General features: G+C 45.2%; 2 protein-coding genes across 3 annotated transcripts in view; one reads left to right on the top strand and one right to left on the bottom strand.

The window, feature by feature from the left end:
• Nucleotides 1–15,827, bottom strand: part of LOC135898411 (uncharacterized) — a 379,518-nt gene extending 363,691 nt beyond the window's left edge. The window contains exon 1 of the mRNA XM_065427330.2: nucleotides 15,454–15,827. Within this exon, the coding sequence (XP_065283402.1) occupies nucleotides 15,454–15,526 (73 nt within the window). The 5' untranslated portion in view covers nucleotides 15,527–15,827. The remainder of the gene's footprint in view (nucleotides 1–15,453) is intronic.
• Nucleotides 1,944–17,271, top strand: part of LOC135898410 (uncharacterized) — a 21,787-nt gene continuing 6,459 nt past the window's right edge. Inside the window, exons 1-7 of one of the 2 annotated variants that reach the window (XM_065427327.1) lie at nucleotides 1,944–2,071; nucleotides 3,680–3,703; nucleotides 4,372–4,575; nucleotides 5,111–5,182; nucleotides 7,938–8,119; nucleotides 9,891–10,097; nucleotides 14,966–15,081. In XM_065427327.1, the coding sequence (XP_065283399.1) occupies nucleotides 9,912–10,097; nucleotides 14,966–15,081 (302 nt within the window). In that variant the 5' untranslated portion in view covers nucleotides 1,944–2,071; nucleotides 3,680–3,703; nucleotides 4,372–4,575; ... (1 more) ...; nucleotides 7,938–8,119; nucleotides 9,891–9,911. Of the gene's footprint in view, nucleotides 2,072–3,679; nucleotides 3,704–4,371; nucleotides 4,576–5,110; nucleotides 5,183–7,937; nucleotides 8,120–9,890; nucleotides 10,098–14,533; nucleotides 14,651–14,965; nucleotides 15,082–17,271 lie in introns of those variants that run through there. The other variant, XM_065427328.1, reaches the window with a different exon arrangement.

Raw genomic sequence — 17,271 nt, forward strand, 5'->3', positions numbered from 1 at the left:
AAGCCTGCGAGCTGTTGAATATGCTCACGAGAAAATTTGTTCCGCTCCTACATATTTAAAGGCTTTCGCGATATACAAAATATACAGAAAGCACCGCTCATAGCATGTGGTTCCAAAGACAGCCTGTATACGACATTGATCAGTGAGTATGAAACTTATCTTCGTTTGTTTCGACTTTTGAGAACTTGTGTCAAGAAAACGCAACTTTTCGATGCGACAGAATAGGCAAATGTTATTGCTAAACTGCACGTTGATGGCAGACTCTCTGCATTGCTGATGTTTACACAAACGTACCTTTTATCTATTTATGCATTTTATGTATTTATCTGTTATCTATCTTTTACCCTTTTTTAGAAGATACAGACAGGTAAGTACATAACGCTGTCATTACGTATCTTGCCATTTCCATGCTGAGCATCTGTTAAAGCGCAACTTTCTGAATAAAACTGGTAATGGAGTCAAGCTCAGACACAAAACTTAAGGTATCTAAGTATCACGCGTGGATATTGCCCTGCTACTTAGTTTTTAAATGTCTATGAATGTTAAGTAGCTTCCACCTAGGAGAAGTTAATGCGAAGGAGATGGCCAGTGCGAGTATCAGAGTACAGAAAACAATATTTGTTTCCAGATATTCTCAGGTAACCTTTTCTTTGGGCATCCTCAGGTGTAAGACGCCAAGTCTGCTGTAGAGATGCAAATTATAAAAGGCACTAAAAGGAACCGTGATTTCTTATGCACATTCCCACAGTGAGTTCGCGTTCGTTTATTGCGATAGCAAAAATATGGAGACTCCAACCGCATTTTTGCCCTTGCCGTCGCCGCGATGTTTCGCATTAAGTCCAAGGGCGTAAAGTCCAACACCGATGGTAAATCCGACATTAAGTCCAACACCGTCGCGGCGCGTCGTGTGCTGTATGTGTGAGCGAAAGCACGCAAGGGAAGCCGACGACAGCGGCTCAATCTTGAGTGCGCCAACGAAGAAAGCGGAGAGCGTACGCGCCGTTTTTCGTCGCGCGAAATGCCGTGAGGGGGATAGGAGGGAGGAAGAGGGGGTGGGGGGTGGTGGTGTCATGCTTCGCCAGCAACTGTGCATTTCGCGACCGGGCTCAAGGACAACGGACGATAGCGGTTCAATCTCGCACGCCGTATATGGAGGCAAGCGGGGAGGCAACGCGGGAGGGAATGGCAGCGGCTTGGACTCCTCCACTAAGTGCGCACTTTGAACGGTCGCGCGTGCCGAATCTTAGAAGTGAATTGCAGGCTGGTACGTTTTTGCGCACTGTGTTCTCACCGCTTTTGCGTTGAGAGGATATAAAGACAACGTGAAGGTTACTTCACTCGCTGCTGCTGCTGCGCTTGCTCACACCAGCATTTTGACAGTGAGCGTGCGTGCTCATCGAGTGTGACGTTTTCATGTTTGCTTGTGCGCGCTGACACCATCCTTCTTAATTCGATTACTAAGCGAATGTTTCATAGTTTACACGGCCGATAAAACTGTAATCCTTACTTCGTATAGCTGTGCACTCATTTGTGATCGCAATCGATGCTTCGCCTTGCGGGCGAAACTGCGTCTTTTCTTTCTTTCTTTTTCTTTTGAATTTTTTTTTGTTCGGCTAACTGCCCTGGGACACAGCAGCTGGATATCAGTGGCTTCACTTACGAAGTGGTATATTCCACGGCTTTTCTGCTGTGAAAAGTGTCAGCGTCCTACCTCATTAAGTTGGAGGAAAAAAACTAATTGAAATTAGTACCTTTAACAATGGAGCGCGATAGCAGCAGAATGGAGCTACTAATTTTAACTTAATCATGGACTAACATCGCAATTACGTAAAAAAATCACTGCTGGTCCGAACGCATAACTTTATAAAAATATTTTACACGTGTATTGCATCTTATGCGTGAATGAGTCTAGCTTGCTTACTTGCATTCTTTTTTCGCGATTCTTTCACTGGTGTTGTTTGCGTGCTTTTTTTGGTTTGATTATGCAGCGACGGGACGTGGGCAACGGTAGTCGTGTGCGGTCTCGCCGCACTAGTCATCATCATCGGAACTGTGCTTGCCTTCGCCACCGGTACGTGCTCGTTAACAAACTCATTGCATCCCCATATACACTAGCTAGTATACCAAACGTTATACGGGGTAACCATTTGTCATTTTTCCTGAATTTTGAAAGATTGCCTGTTGCCATTAACGTAGTTCTAGTCGTTCGCCTGGATTATACAGAGGGGTGCACGTTACTAGAACGAGAAATCAAATCACACATTCGCCTAATTACCTCGAATTTATTAGTAACCTTCTCGATTACTTTACGACACGTATTGACATTTACGAATTGTAGCCGGTGAGTTTGCATTTTAATTTCCTGGATGACACCAGTTTCCCGTACAAAAATGACTGTTGATTTACCGTTGATAGATTGTTGGGCAATTGTTGAAATAACAGACTTCAACAGAACACTTGCATAACAATATTACCATTGAGTATTTTGAAAAATAATGTATTGGGTAATTTGTGTTGATTTCTGTAGTTGTTTCTTGTTGTGTAGTAGTTGAGCCATACATGTAATATTCAGAACTCGCATATGAAGACATTCCAAATATTTAATGCGAAGCATTCCAGCCTCATTCTTGTCACTTTGCGGCAGGTAGGTTCTTATTTCGCCTCGCTTTCATGAAAAGAAAATTATGTGTGACCGATAGGGTGGCATCGAACGTCGGCTTGTCGAGCCCGGTGCTCTAACCATAAGGCCACGAACGCGCGCATACTCCTCTCGTTCGAAAGCCAGTAAGCTCTGCAATGCTTGTCGCGTGCGCCGCGTGCCACTTGCTCGTGCTGTTGCCACAGCCTTGAAGCGCCTATCTCCGGGACAGCCCCACTTTCGTAGCCGCTTTCGCTACGTAGAAACTGCGACGTTAGACTACCTTCATCATCGTCCAAGTTCATAATGATTTAACATTTCTTTGCCGGCGTACAAATGCCATCGTCGTTTTAACGTACACTAGGGGTGCGATCTTGTACGCGTTCCAAAATAGAACGGAGGCGGTCCGTTCCACCGAGCCGCACACGCTTGGTCAGTTTGAACGGTGACGAACGCCATGACGTCAATTGTGAAGTGATATCTGCTGTCAATCATTCCGTGGTCTCTGCTATCGGACGAACGCAAAGGAACGGACCGCCAATTTCGCGACGGAAAGAACGGACCGCCTCCATTCGAGTTTGGAACGCGTACAAGATCGCACCCTAGATGACTAGATCTTGGATTCGGCACGTGAAACCCCATGCAGAATTTAATTATGACGTCCTTCAAAGCGATATTATTGTAAAGAACGTTTCTGGTAATGAACTAAACAACACTTTCTTCATGTTGGTGACCGACCACGAGGGAACTAATTCCCATTCATGTAATTGCACTGTTTGCAAGGAAACTTAATATATCCACTCATTGCCTGCAACGTTTAAAATAAGTATGATATTTCGCTGGCAAAGGCAGCGTATTATTTACATTACTCGAACGGTGTGCTTACACGTTGCATTTTCATCAAATGGTAATCCGAAGAGAAGCTTTGATGATAATTGGACACTATACATACGGGCTGAAACATATATTCTGCGCCTATTAACATGCTTGAAATCGTCACTCTTCATACATAATAACTGATTCATTTTGTTATTCTTCCAGGGGATGCCAATGAAGTTACTAAGGGTAAGTGGGCATCATGAACTCCTAAACCTTTCCATTGCAGAAATACAGGCACAAGGTTATAAACGCGTAATTGAACGTACGTGCTCAGGATTCAAGGACTCGCGGACCTGAACGAGCTCGAGCATCTGGGTTCGTATTCAGAGTGCAGCTCGCGTGCTAAAGAACGGGAAGGGCTGCCGGGGAATCCAGTGGACATATCGCGAAGTGATCCACTAGGCTTATGTCAAGCAGCTGTTAAGAACAAACAGCTTTCTTAATTGAGACTATTCTAATGTAGCCTTATCCTAAAGCACCTATAGTAAACGACATCGAATTGAGCCAGCGCATTTACGCCCCGCTAACGACAACGCCGACGCATGCGGTGTGAATGTTCGAATATCATTGGTAGCAGCTTATAATTTCGCACTAGAACACTCGATGTTGAGAAAGGAATGTTTAAAAGTGGAAAAATGATACGCAGCGGTATTCGTTCACATGTGTTAGAACCAGCCGTCTGCAAATTAAGATCATTAAGATCTCATGACAGCCTCACTGACGCATGGGAAATTATACTATATATATATATATATATATATATATGGGATGTCGACGCGTGGCACGAGTAGTCTAATGAGCAATTTGCACAAGCCAAGACCACTCATGCTTCCATCTTTTCCATGCTCTAACAGAAGACGAAGGACCTTCTCGTAGAGGTGCTGGCTATAGGGACACAGGGAGTGTGTCCGCTGGATTGGACGGCGCTACCGTGGTGCCGCTAATCGGTGTCCCAGTGCCTGAGGGGCCACGTGATCCAGTGTCACAACAGCCGAGAAGCCCAGCCTTTCATCCGAGGAGCGGTTCGAACCCTCGAGCGCGAGCTGGCGTAGAAGAAGGTGAATGCTTCCTCCTGTTATTAAGCCATCCTGGCTTCATGTTTCGGCGTATAGTGGCCTCTAAAATAATTCAGTCGCCTGTAACGCATGATAGCCATCAGGTTAGTATTTTCCTGATAATGATGAATACATACTGAATAAAAATCACCAACTTCAAGCTTTCTTTTTTTTGTTCAAGCGGTAAAAGTTCCTGGCCCTCAGAATAGTACACTGATTTAGACGAGTACTTCTCGTCGGAAGCAAAACGCGTAACCCTAGCGACACTACCAGCATCACTTTCAAGCAGAAGGTTATAACGTTGGGACTACATGCGGATACCGCATTCAAAAGGACTTCAGGAAGCTTTTTAGAACTGGAGATCGCGCTCTTGGAAAAAAATTCACGCGAAACGTTGGCTGAGACAAATGTAGTTTTCATAAGGAGGTTCAACTCCTAAATCTTACCTGCTATATTTTTGGCGCATTCTGTAAAAAAAAAAATGCGCTGCTTATTCAAGCTTTCTTTTTTTGTAATTTTCCGCCTCCTATTGACCCAGATTCACCTGGCAACGCTGCTTCAGAGGAACTGCGTGGACGATCAGGCGGTTCTCCTGGTCTCGTCGCCCCACGTGAGCAAGTCACTAACACCTTCTGCAACTAAAAAAAAAAAATTTAACTAAATTCTGGGGCTCTAAAGTCAAAACCACGATATGAGTATGAGGCGCGCCATAGTGTCCTCTGACTTAATTTCATCCACATGGGCTTCTCAAACGTGCACCGAAATCAAAGTACACACGAGCGTTGCATTTCGTCCCCGTCGAAATGCGGCCGCTGCTGCCGGGAATTTATCCCGCGACCTCGTGCTTCAACGCAACGTCATAGCTGCTAAGCCAAAGCCTCGGATACTTTCTGCAGCTATGCTGCCATGTAGAGTTCAGCGACATTGCATAGTAGTGTTATTGTGGTATTATACGCTATTATAATAGTGTTAATAGTGTTATTAATACCTATTGCTTGTCAGAAGACGGACAATATGTAAATATGAGAGTTAGCGAAGATAGCGGCTGGATATGGCACAAACGTTCGGACCGTATACGCTACGCAGCAATAAGCCTAAGTGTAATCACGGACGCTTTTATTTATGGCAACAAGGAAAAAATTGGTTGATCTGACTTTGAGGATAATATTTGTTACTTAAACCAGGCAGCTGTTCTTTAATGGTTTTCATAGAATCCAAGGTAGTCATGAAACGTTATAGGTGCATGTGCACAGTCAGCGCTTGTAACTGGAAGGTGTTCTATGCACTTGACATTTTCCATGTTTTGTTTCCACACAGTTTTTCATTGATCGAATGAATTCTCGTTCATGTAATGCCTGCGGATTGTGTGGGATAGAAGACCCTGAGACCTTGTTGCACGGAAAGGTACGAACGTGGAACTATAGACAAAAAATGATAATACCTGATATCGATTTCGATGATATTCATTCGCTTCACATGCTCTGTGAAGGTCATTATTGCTAATTTCAAGGTGCTAGTTTTTTAGTTGTCATTAGAATTACTGCGATAACTGTCTCCATTTTCGGTGTTCTTTGTGCGTTTTGCTCTCAGAAAGACTATATTTCTACGCTCAAAGGAGTAGAAGACACCGGTTAGTTGCATTAAATGTTCATGACATCGAAAAATCCGCTTATCGGATTTTACAGTACTGTTACAGATTATCGAGAAGCGGAAGCTGAAGGACGACTGCTCCGTTTTGGTAAATACCAGCGCATTAATAGTTTGGGTAACATACAAGCGAAACGGCTTTTAGCTCATGCGTATCCGCACATATGGCTCAAATACTTAAAAAAAATTAGAACTAAACGCTAGCAGACAAACGTGTTTATAGGTGACAAAATTATATACCTGGCTTTAGATTTCAATAACTAAATTTCTGTGAATTGCGCAGCATTGCGATAACCATTGCCGCTTATTGGCTGATTAGTTTCGGTCGACGCATGTGTGAAAATCTAAGTGTCAGCTTAGTTACAACCGTGCATGAAGCAAACAGACAATAAAGGCAGGTAACTTACATGAGATGTTAACTGTGAGTTGTACAAATAAAGGCCGCAGGCTTGCGCGAAAGGCAAATAATTGATAGCGATAGCAAAGTATTAGACAACTATACATGAAGCAAGGTTCGTAGTTTTCTCAGCCGTGTAAATTCAACATTCGCTTACAAAAAAAATTCACGAATGGGTTGCCACGCGCGCACAGTAAAAAATGAGAGAGAGAGAGAGAGAGAAAGAGAGAGAGATCTCACTTCACTCGATGACGGCAAACACTGGCATGGTGACGAGCGCAGGCAGAAAGGAGCGAACGCTCGGTGCAGCCTCTCGCTCCGACGCGTCTCCGAAACTTCATATGAGGTGACCACGAGCGCAAGGCGCAGGGGAAAACAGCACACATGCCACCACACCAGCCAGCGATCTCGGCTGGCAACAGGTTTTCCGATCTTCGGAGGCATCCTTCTCGACTCAACCTCGCACGCTTTCCCTCGCACCTACGACATGCGCTGTGGGTTGTGGGCGGCATGCGCTGTGCCTCACGGCGACGGCAAAAATTTGTCTGCAGCGTCCATGTAGTCTCTAGCGCAATTACAATGAGATCAAGTGTAGTGGCAGAGGGCAACAAGACAACTTGCCCCGGGTGCGACCCAAACACAAATTCGGTTAATTATTATTAAAACTTCTTTCTGGGCGAGTTGGTGCATACTTGATTTGAATATTGTAACAGCGCAAACACATGCATCCTTTTTGTGGATGCATGTGCTTGCATTACACTGCTTGTGTCTCGTGCTTATTACTTTGGGGATGAATGTGTTCGAGCTGTTACAATTTTCAAAACATATTCCGTGTTACGTGCATTCTACTATATATTAAGCACCGCGGTGGCTATTCTGAGCATGTGCACCAACTGGCTGACATTCTAGTGCCAGATCTCATTAATATCCAACAAAATAAAAGAGAGAGGATCGCCGTCGTGGGAGCTGAATTATTAGCGCATCGCACACGTAAAGCGGAAGATGCGAGTTCGGCTCCTGCCGGCGGCGAGTGGTCGGTTCCTGTTTTCCCTTCCCTTTTTCCTTAGTATTTGGACATTTCAGTTCAAAATAACAGTTTGCTTTCCCTATACTTTCCCTGGCTTCATATTCCGCTTGGTTTATGTGGCCACAACTTACAAATAATCGAACCCCTCGATTTCCTTTATCCTTCTGTAACGCCTGTCGGCTTAAATTTTACTGCACATTATTGGAGTTGCCGGCACCTACGTGAACCATGCGCTCTAACCCACATGACGTGTGTGGGCTTTGGACAGATTGTTTTCTGCTACTGATGTTGCAGCGGCGTCAACAGTGTCCACCCAACGGCCCGGCATTACGGTCTGCGTAGTCGGTGAGACCTTTGCCAGTGAATCGCTCTTTAGCGGTGGCTGGTGTGACTACGCAATTTACCCTGACCTCGAAGTCTCTGGCTCCGAGTTCTCTCCACGCCACGGTCAGTCATCTTGGAGGGCCTTCAAGAAGGTTAGGACACAAATGCCACAGTTGCCATTAATGCTGCAGTGTTGTCAGGAGCGCACAAGCTTTGTTTAGCACTCTCAGGAGTGCTTATTTGTCACTTCAGGCAAATATCGGCTTAACGGCGCGGCATGTAAATTGTAGCCTAATCAGTGTTTTCCAATTCGCCGTTTTTCTTCCATTACGTCGCACAAGAAAGTCCCGATATCGTAAGTTATGATAAGATTGAGTAGCTCGATGCTAAGCGTGTATCAAGAGGAACTGCACAGTATGGGCCACAATGACAAGCGAAGCCCATACAAGATAGCCGATGAACGTTCATCCGTCAGGAATGTTTTAAAGCGAAGCTCTCTCTGCGTCTACTCCCGAGTTTCCGAGCGCTGCGATGTTCTCGGCGCACTTGCCGCTGGGTTTCTTGCCACACCACCAGATGGCACTCGCCTCTGCACATCCCGGCCAGGTATAGCACGTGCTATGCTTGCTTTCTCGTGCGAAAAAATGCATGTGCTGGGCTGTGCACGTCGCGTGCTTGGATGCGATAGCGTAAACCTTATAATCGCCCATAGCTAAGAGAGCACTGAACGCTCAACAGCGTCCTGCAGTCTCAATAGCGTGCTGATCACGTATGCAGAAGGAGCCCGTAAACACGCGTCAGAAAAATGGCTCCAAAGCGTGCATTCGGCGTGGAAGACGCGCAGGTTTGAAAGAAGGGTCGCGCGGTACGAGAGCGTCTTTGCGACACAGCCAAACGTGGCGCAGACCACGAATGTATGTGTACATTGTATACGTACAGTTTTACAATAATTAATTGAATTACGTACAGACCAACAGTCCAATTAATGTTTAACGCTTCTACCACGATGCGATGTCCCGTGTAAGGCAATGATAATGCTCAGCTCTCAGAGATTGTGCACAATGAGGCTACAACAACGCCTCAAGGAAACACGCCATCTTAATAATAATAATAATAATAATATTTGGGGTTTTACGTCCCAAAACCACTTTCTGATTATGAGGCACGCCGTAGTGGAGGACTCCGGAAATTTTGACCACCTGGGGTTCTTTAACGTGCACCTAAATCTAAGTACACGGGTGTTTTCGCATTTCGCCCCCATCGAAATGCGGCCGCCGTGGCCGGGATTCGATCCCGCGACCTCGTGCTCAGCAGCCCAACACCATAGCCACTGAGCAACCACGGCGGGTAACACGCCATCTTGTGTGGTCTGTGGACTATACGGAGGCAAACAGCAGTGGCGCACGCAAGGTAACGTTTCACATCAACTCCCCGCTCTCGTATTGAACTAAACGCTCAAGAAAGTACACATTCGACGCCAACACCACCGCTAATTATTGTCAGTCAAAGCAATCAGCACACAAAGTTTCGCTTACGTCGATTTACACAGTGCGTGGGATCCGCAAGTTTTTCATTTAGCTTTTTTTTTAAAGGAAGCATTACGGCTATGGACTCGAACATGGAATTCATTAAAAATATCTTCTTTGGTCTCGCAGATCATTTTCCTATTTATCATTTCAATCATATTTGATGCGCCATTATAAGGTTGCCTACAATCTTCCGCAAGTCTAGAATGCGAAAGTTTACTATACGGGTGGTCGTTGTAAGGTAAGTGAGCTCGTCACCTTTTTTGTGTCCGGGCGATACGCGGTTATGACAAGTACAGCGGAGAGCAAAGAACAATTCATGCCTCACGCCTTGCGAGAGTGCGACAAGACGCTGAAATCATCGGGCAATTAAACGCCGCTAGTTTTTTGGGCGCAGGCCATTGCACTTCAACCTAACATGGGAGCCGGCGTGAGCTTCTCTCTGCGTGACCTCGGAAATTCCGCCAGCACGGTGGCATCTCTGCCTGGCATGAGCCGCGAGCTTGCCCAGCTTGTGCGGAGGATGAACATATCTGCCATGGGTGTGCTCAACTTTGCACGACATCTTGGCATCAGCACAACTACGCTTGCCACCGCGTTTAAGGTACGACCTTTTGATACCTTTAGAAAATATACAGGGTGTTTCAGCGAACACTTTCCCAAAAATTTTTAAAAGTTGCCTGTGGCAGATGTCACAATTCTAGTTCATGAGCTGGTCCACTCGAAGCGGTGGACAATTCTTGTGCAAAAAATTGAGATCCAAAATAATCGAATTATTAGCAAAATCACTCATTAAGTTTTCAACTAATTACAATCTGGCTCATATTGCAATTTGCAAATTGTAGCCGTGGAGTTCGCAAGGCGGATCCATTAGGAAAGAATTTTCAAGATGACACCAGTTTCGAGATATAAATTCCTGAACTTTGCAGAGAAATGCATTGGCGTTCCAGTTCATTTGTTTACAAAATGTTGTTTCACGCACTGAAGCACACAACTGAAACGCCAATGCATATCTCCGAAAAATTCGGGAATTTATATCTCGAAACTATAGTATCTTCCTCAGAATTCGTTGCAAGTGTATCCGCCTTGCGAAGTCCACTGCCAAAATTTGTAAATTGCAATATGGGTCATAATATAATTAGTCATAAAGTTAATTAGTGAACTCTTGTTAATTAGTCGATTTTGCATTTCAATTTTTGTGCAAGTAAATTCCTCCGCTTCGAGTAAACCGGCTCATAAATTAGAATTAAGCTATCTGCCACAGGCTACCTTTAAACATTTTTGAAAGTGTTCGCTGAAACACCCTGTATAGCAATTACTCGTAGGACAATAAACATACTGCAACAAAAATTGCAAGTTTCCATCATGTGCACGAATTTTACGAAGGGTTGATCAGCGAATACAGGACAGCGTCCGGACCCGTGACCCCGGATCCTCGTGAAAGCACAAAAGTTTCTCTACGCCCGCGAATTCGAGATTTGCTTTAAGCTCTCATCGAAATGCCTCTCCACAAGGAAGCATAAGATTAAAGAAATGTGCACTTGATCAGTAGCTCGGCTTAAACGACAGGACATGAAAAATCATTAAAATCAAATTCTTGGGTTTGATCTACAAAATCCCGTATTTGATTAGGAGGTATGCTGCAATGGGGAACTCCGGAATAATTTTAACCACCTGGAGTCCTTCAAGTGCACCTAAATCTAAGTACGCGATGGTTGTGCATTTTGCCCCACATACATGTGACGGTAATCGCACCCGCAACGTCGAGCTCATCAACGCATGGCCATTGGCACTGAGGTACCACGGGAAGTCAGGAACTGCCAGAAAGCAGCCATAAAATTATTTCGGCTTTGGAAAGGTTCAGTTGAGTGGGAGCTTTTAGATTCTTTTCCTTAATAATAAATGCGCGCACGCATTTTTTGGAAGTTTCAAGTACGATGATTATATGCTTCGGACGCCAAAAATGCGGCACTATTTTTGATGAGAGGTACGTCGGCGATATTGACACAGTTCATTCGTGTATGATTAAGTATGTCTTTTCACACCTGCTCCACGAATTTCTTTTCGTATGAAATGCAAAAAAAAATGAATTGAATTCAGTTCAAACGTTCCAGCAGATAAAGAGAAGAATAAGCATGTTCTTTATTTTTATTGTGTCCATGTGTAGTGCGTGCTTGAGTGGCGCGCTCTCCCTTTCTTTGCCTGCACCATTTCTCCTTTTCGGACCCCCAGTGCAAAGCAGATGGCCAGATATTCCAATTTTATTAGCCTTCCTCCTTTTCCTATTTCTCTCTCTCTCTCTCTCCTAAACAATCTACTGGCAAGACCGTTCGCGTTGTATATTAGTTCCATTACAGTAATGATCTGGGGCAGCTTGCACGAACATTGAATAGCGAAAATAATAACGAATTTGAGAACGTGTTCTTGAACGTACTATAGACAACACCTAGTCCGCCCTAGATGGTGTTTTTAAGTTCGTTATTATTTTGTTTATTAACTGTTCGTGCAAGCCACCCCTGCAAGCGAGCTTCTTGCTGGTCGCGACATCGCACACGATGCGGAGCTAATGGACGACCCCTACTTTCGCGTCATCTTGTCACCCACTTACAAGGCCGGATTCACACAGCCGTTAAAGGACCCGCCCCGTCACCGTCACGGCTCTGGCGTCCATCATGAAACAGTGTTTTATCACCGGTCTTGCTAAAAAAGAAGGGCCAAAGGCGACCTTAGCAGCACCAATCAAGGTCAGTGGTGTGCTATTTTTGAGGGTAAACTGGCAAGAAACTACCGTTTCACGACGGACACCGGTACCGTGACGGGACGGAGCGTTTGACGGCTGTGAATCCGGCCGAATACTTCACAACAGAACTGCTACAGACAGAAGGCGAACAACGCGGTAGCCACTTGATGAAATATATGCATTTCGGAGGCTCTGAACTGTTGACGTCATCCCTGCGTTTGCGCAGGCTGCGTACTATCGCAAGCAATATGAGCGGGAACACAGGAGCGCGTGTCAGATAGCCTCGAACCCTCCTATGGGCGATACGTGGAGGCCGCCGTCGGAAGCAAAGTATAAAGGAAGACGCTGTTCTAATAACTGCTGGCACGCCCACCCCGCGTCTCTTTATACAAAGTGTAGAACAGCGCATCGCCAGCGAGCACTGATAAAGCTGTTTGATGACGCGGTTACAGATAACATTGTGCACCGAAGCATGGCCAATAGCAGCGCTGTTTTGAAGCGTAAACATTCAAGAGGCACTTCCATGGGAAACCTGTCCGTCTGTCTGGAACGCATGAGACGATGTGCTCCATAAGATATACATCACATCCTATGGTGGTATATCTGAAAATACCTTACGCTAAACTCAAGAACGGGTGCCTAACAGCTGTGCTCTCAGAAAAAAAAAGATAGAAAGGGAAAGCATGACCGAAAAAAAAAATGACTCGCTGTGAGTGACCGTGTACGTAACCGTCTTATCGGCTATCGGCGGCCAGTGAAATGCCGTCAGCTACCGTTTTGTGCAAATACAGGTCCGGTAGGAGTGCCAACAGTTAGCGGAAGAGGTACTGTCCTTGGGCCCCTTTTTCTAATTTACGTAAACGATTTCCCTGATTGTATTAACTCCTCTATTAAGCTTTTTGCAGACGGCTGTGTTGTATATCGCGTGATTTCCTTTGATAATGACATATCACTACTACAGACACACCTTGGCCGCTATTTTGTAGCGATGCCTTATCCCTTATTCTATGCTATTCTTATCATCCACCATACACGGCCGGCTGATCCCGTTGATAATGTGGGCAGGCCGTCGCTCTGACCACTGGCCAAGTGCGAAAAGCCTGAAAAAGCATAGAATCGGAAAAGGCATCGCTACAAAATACCGACCCTTGATAATATTTCTTATCGGTGTAACACATGGAAAATGAAACTCAACGCGACGAAGAAGAAACTAATGATAATGCCTCAAACTATCCACTAACGCCTGTAAGTATAACATAAATGGTTCCCCTCTCGAAGAAGTAACTACTTATTAATACTTACGGGTCCATATTAATTCAAATCTCTTGGCAACCACACATTAATTATATTGTCAGTAACGTTAACCGCATGTTTGGGTACCTGCGCGGTAATTTTTCAATGGCCCCTTCTTTTAAACTCCTTTCTTATAAAACTTTTGTTGGTTCCAAACTAGAATATGCATCAACTGTGTGGGATCCACTTACTGAAAGTCTTGTTAGTCACTTTGAAGCTGTACAAAATGGTAGCGCACATTTGATATTTTTCCGGCTACTCCCGTCTTTCCACTGTATCATCTACGGAAACAGCGTTACGGCTTCTGTCCCTTTCCTTACGCGGGAATATAGCACGTCTACTTATTTCATAAGATTTACTACCATAACTATTGTCTTAAGCAAGAATTACTTTCCCAATCTTCATTCATATCATCTCGTGTAGATCATCGTTATAAAGTGTTTGTTCATCGTCGTCACACTAACCCCCTCACTTTCATTCTATAATTCCTCAAACTTATAATGACTGGAACCACTTACCCACTTCCATTGTATCTATTACGGACGACCCCAGCGACCTTAAAAAAAGCGCTTGAATATGTTACCCAATATTTGCTTTGCGTTTTTATTTCTCTATCTATTGTTACCACTTCCTTCCGTAACGCTCTCTGGGCCCTGAAAGTATTGAAATAAATTAATTAATAAAAAGAGCGTCCCCCTTTCCCCTCTGTTTTCGACAGCCCCATCCACGTATCGCTCTAAGTCGCTTTCGATGTTATTTGCCCCACGTTCGCGTGTTCCCGCTCATATTGCTCACGATAGTACATTCTGTCATCCGCTGGTGCAATGCAACGTCCTTGAGAAGTATGTTAGAAGGCTTGAGAGAAAGGGAAACGATGAATACCTTCACTTATTTCGGACTTCTTTTTTTAGAAAAGTTGCGCTGAAGCAACGCTTTTGCACAGCAAAAATGAGCCTTCACATTCCACACGTGCGTTCTCGCGAAGGAAGAGAAAGGCTCCTTCTCCAAGCAGGCAATTGAAAATGCGAGGATCACGCCTACATATTATACAAACAACGTAAATGACTGCAATAGCCTAAACGACAGCGACCACGCCATCGATGCAGAGCATGCACAACAGGCAGGTATGTAATTCGTTCCCTAAGTTGGCGAAGTTTGTCGTCCACGCTCCTGATTTATTTTTCGATGTCAATGTCAAAATTGCGTTGAAGCCTCCCTTGAAGAAACGTTTTTGGAGCAACGCCGCTATCAGTCAATTGCATGAGCGCCGATAGCATTTCTATTTTCATGCATGACATACCAGCAACGTGTCGGCGCTGTCGGATTTCTTAGTTCTTAAACTGATGTTTAGATAGCAGCAGTTGCTTTCAAATATTCAAGATTTTGTCCCACCAAGTTATCGGTTCTGTCTGTGCGGCCTTCGTTCTTGTGTCGTGCAGGTCATGAACGCCGCCTTGAAACAACAGAGCTACATAGAGTGGATGACTTTCCTGGGGGCGGTGCTGATCAACAAGCAATCAAGAATTGACTTTGTTAATGAAGTGCACAACATGGAGTAAGAACATTCGCATTCTTCATTGCGCCTTAATTAGAGTGTTGCGCGTCGCCATCCCTCATCAGTTGCGTAACTGACAAAGCGGTCACGTACAGTTTATCTCCCCAAAAATTGTAACTGGTGATCTCGTAACATAAACTAAAAGTGAAACGACGCGTAACTATAAAAACATTTGGGCTAAATATTTTAGTCCAAGGGCTGTTTGCCGGAACACATTTGCACTCAAGCTTGCTTCGTCGGTAAGGACGCTAAGTAATCTTTACAGGTGGCTGCTTGCTGGGTCAGGCGAGTTGTTTGTTACCTATAAGTCCCGCCATGCTGTATAGCCTCGAAAATTTTCTTAAGCAGCAAGCAGTAGGTAAATTCACTCACCGGGCAAAACAGGGTGAACGCTTTGCAGGGGCGAGTAGGAGACGCGACACATAATCCTCGACACAGTCAACATGTGAACGCTGACCTAGTGCCGCGTCGCACACAAAAAGTTTCCGGTGTCGAAGAACAGCAACGCCACACAAAAGTCACACACGCTTGCATAAGTGCCCGCGCAGCCATGTTGCTTCGTGTTGGCCACTCGAGCTCCTGCACCCCCCTCTCATCCCAGCACCAAAAATATTAAAATAAAATAAAACTAATATAGCCGACATACACGGAAATCCAGCATCGCTCACGAAAAAAAAATTTTTAAAATCCCGCGAACCTGTCGCACGCTTTCACCGAAGATTGCCATGCCGCCATAGGCCACTGCAGACACGTTGCTCTCGTACTTTCCTCAGTTGACTGCAGCGCCAAACCACAGCCCAGCAAGCGGAAGAAGCAAAGTTGGAAATACGCAGTTAATATTCACGATGACACTTTTGCCAGCTCATCACGAGATAAGAGTTTCCGAATTCGGCAAATGTTAAACTATAATGGCCGCGATACTTAGATAGGGTATCGCAGCGTCTCAACATGGTGCAACAACAAACCCCAAGCTTGTGTTTTGGGCTGGGGAAAGCTCGGTGCGTAATACTCGGATGAGTGATGAAGCATAGGCTTCTCTCTCTGCGTTTGAAATATTTCATCTCTTTCGGGACCCTAGCAGCTCGTCTGTGTGTGCGTGTGTGTGTGTGTGTGTGTGTGCGTGCGTGCGTGCGTGCGTGCGTGCGTCCGTGCGTGCGTGCTTGCGGGTGGGCGTGCGTTCCAATTTGACCCTCCTAATGCTGATGCATTAAAAGTCGCAGCACCATCTCACCTTTAGATGCGCACGCACTCTCAATTGGCGCTGTTCTTAAGCTGCGTATGAAAGCTCATTATACTCCGTTTCATACATCAGGTGCGACGCTGTGAAGGCTAGAGGTACTTTTTACAGTGGCTGCGTTCGCATTTAGAAATAGTTCGGTGTTTCTTGACCCAATTTTTGTGAGAATGTTCTTTATATAGGCTCTGTTCTGAATGAAAAAAAAAAAGAATTTACCCATAGAAACAACCCATGTACAGTCGCGATCAATTTGAAGGTGATCGCTCGAGCGACGACCAAAACTATAGGAGCAGCGTCACGTTACGTCATCACCGTCGGTCGAGAGGGATCTCTTTTGGTGTTCCCTGAAAAGCTGTCGCTCCCGTCACCGTTCACCGCATAACCTGCGAATTTATTTCGATTGCGTTATGAGCTTTTACACAGGGGCGTCATTGTTAGCCAAGATATGCATTAGGAAGCGACGTACACAGATCATTGCCATGAATGGGAAACAAGCACAAAAATGTGGCGAGTTGGTCTTGGGGGTGACGGTTGCCGCCTGGAAGAGCATAATAGGGGAAGAAGGCAGCGCAATTTTTATCTTCGCAGTTCCGAAATCGGCCGCTATGTTGCTTGGAAGGCCCGCCGGTCGATGCCCGCGCGATCACCTTCAAATTGATCGCGACTGTACTTATGCGGCTGCTAACACGTTGTTTTAAATCAATTTGCTTTTCGTTATTTTTTAATTGCAGCCCGTCGCGGCAGCTTCACGTGCATGCTCGCGCGAGCAAACGCCGCTGGCACGCTGCGAAGCATAGACGGAAACGTGCGGAGTGATAAACTTTGGTGACCGGACTTCTTGCGTTGCTTCCACAGCGTTGCACTTAATGTCTGTAACGGAGTATAGGCTACTATGACGCACAGCGCCCTCTGGACGCTATTCAATATTATGCACGTGCTACTGACACGAGTTC

This window comes from Dermacentor albipictus, chromosome 4, assembly GCF_038994185.2.
Source record: "Dermacentor albipictus isolate Rhodes 1998 colony chromosome 4, USDA_Dalb.pri_finalv2, whole genome shotgun sequence".
Lineage (NCBI taxonomy): Eukaryota > Metazoa > Arthropoda > Arachnida > Ixodida > Ixodidae > Dermacentor > Dermacentor albipictus.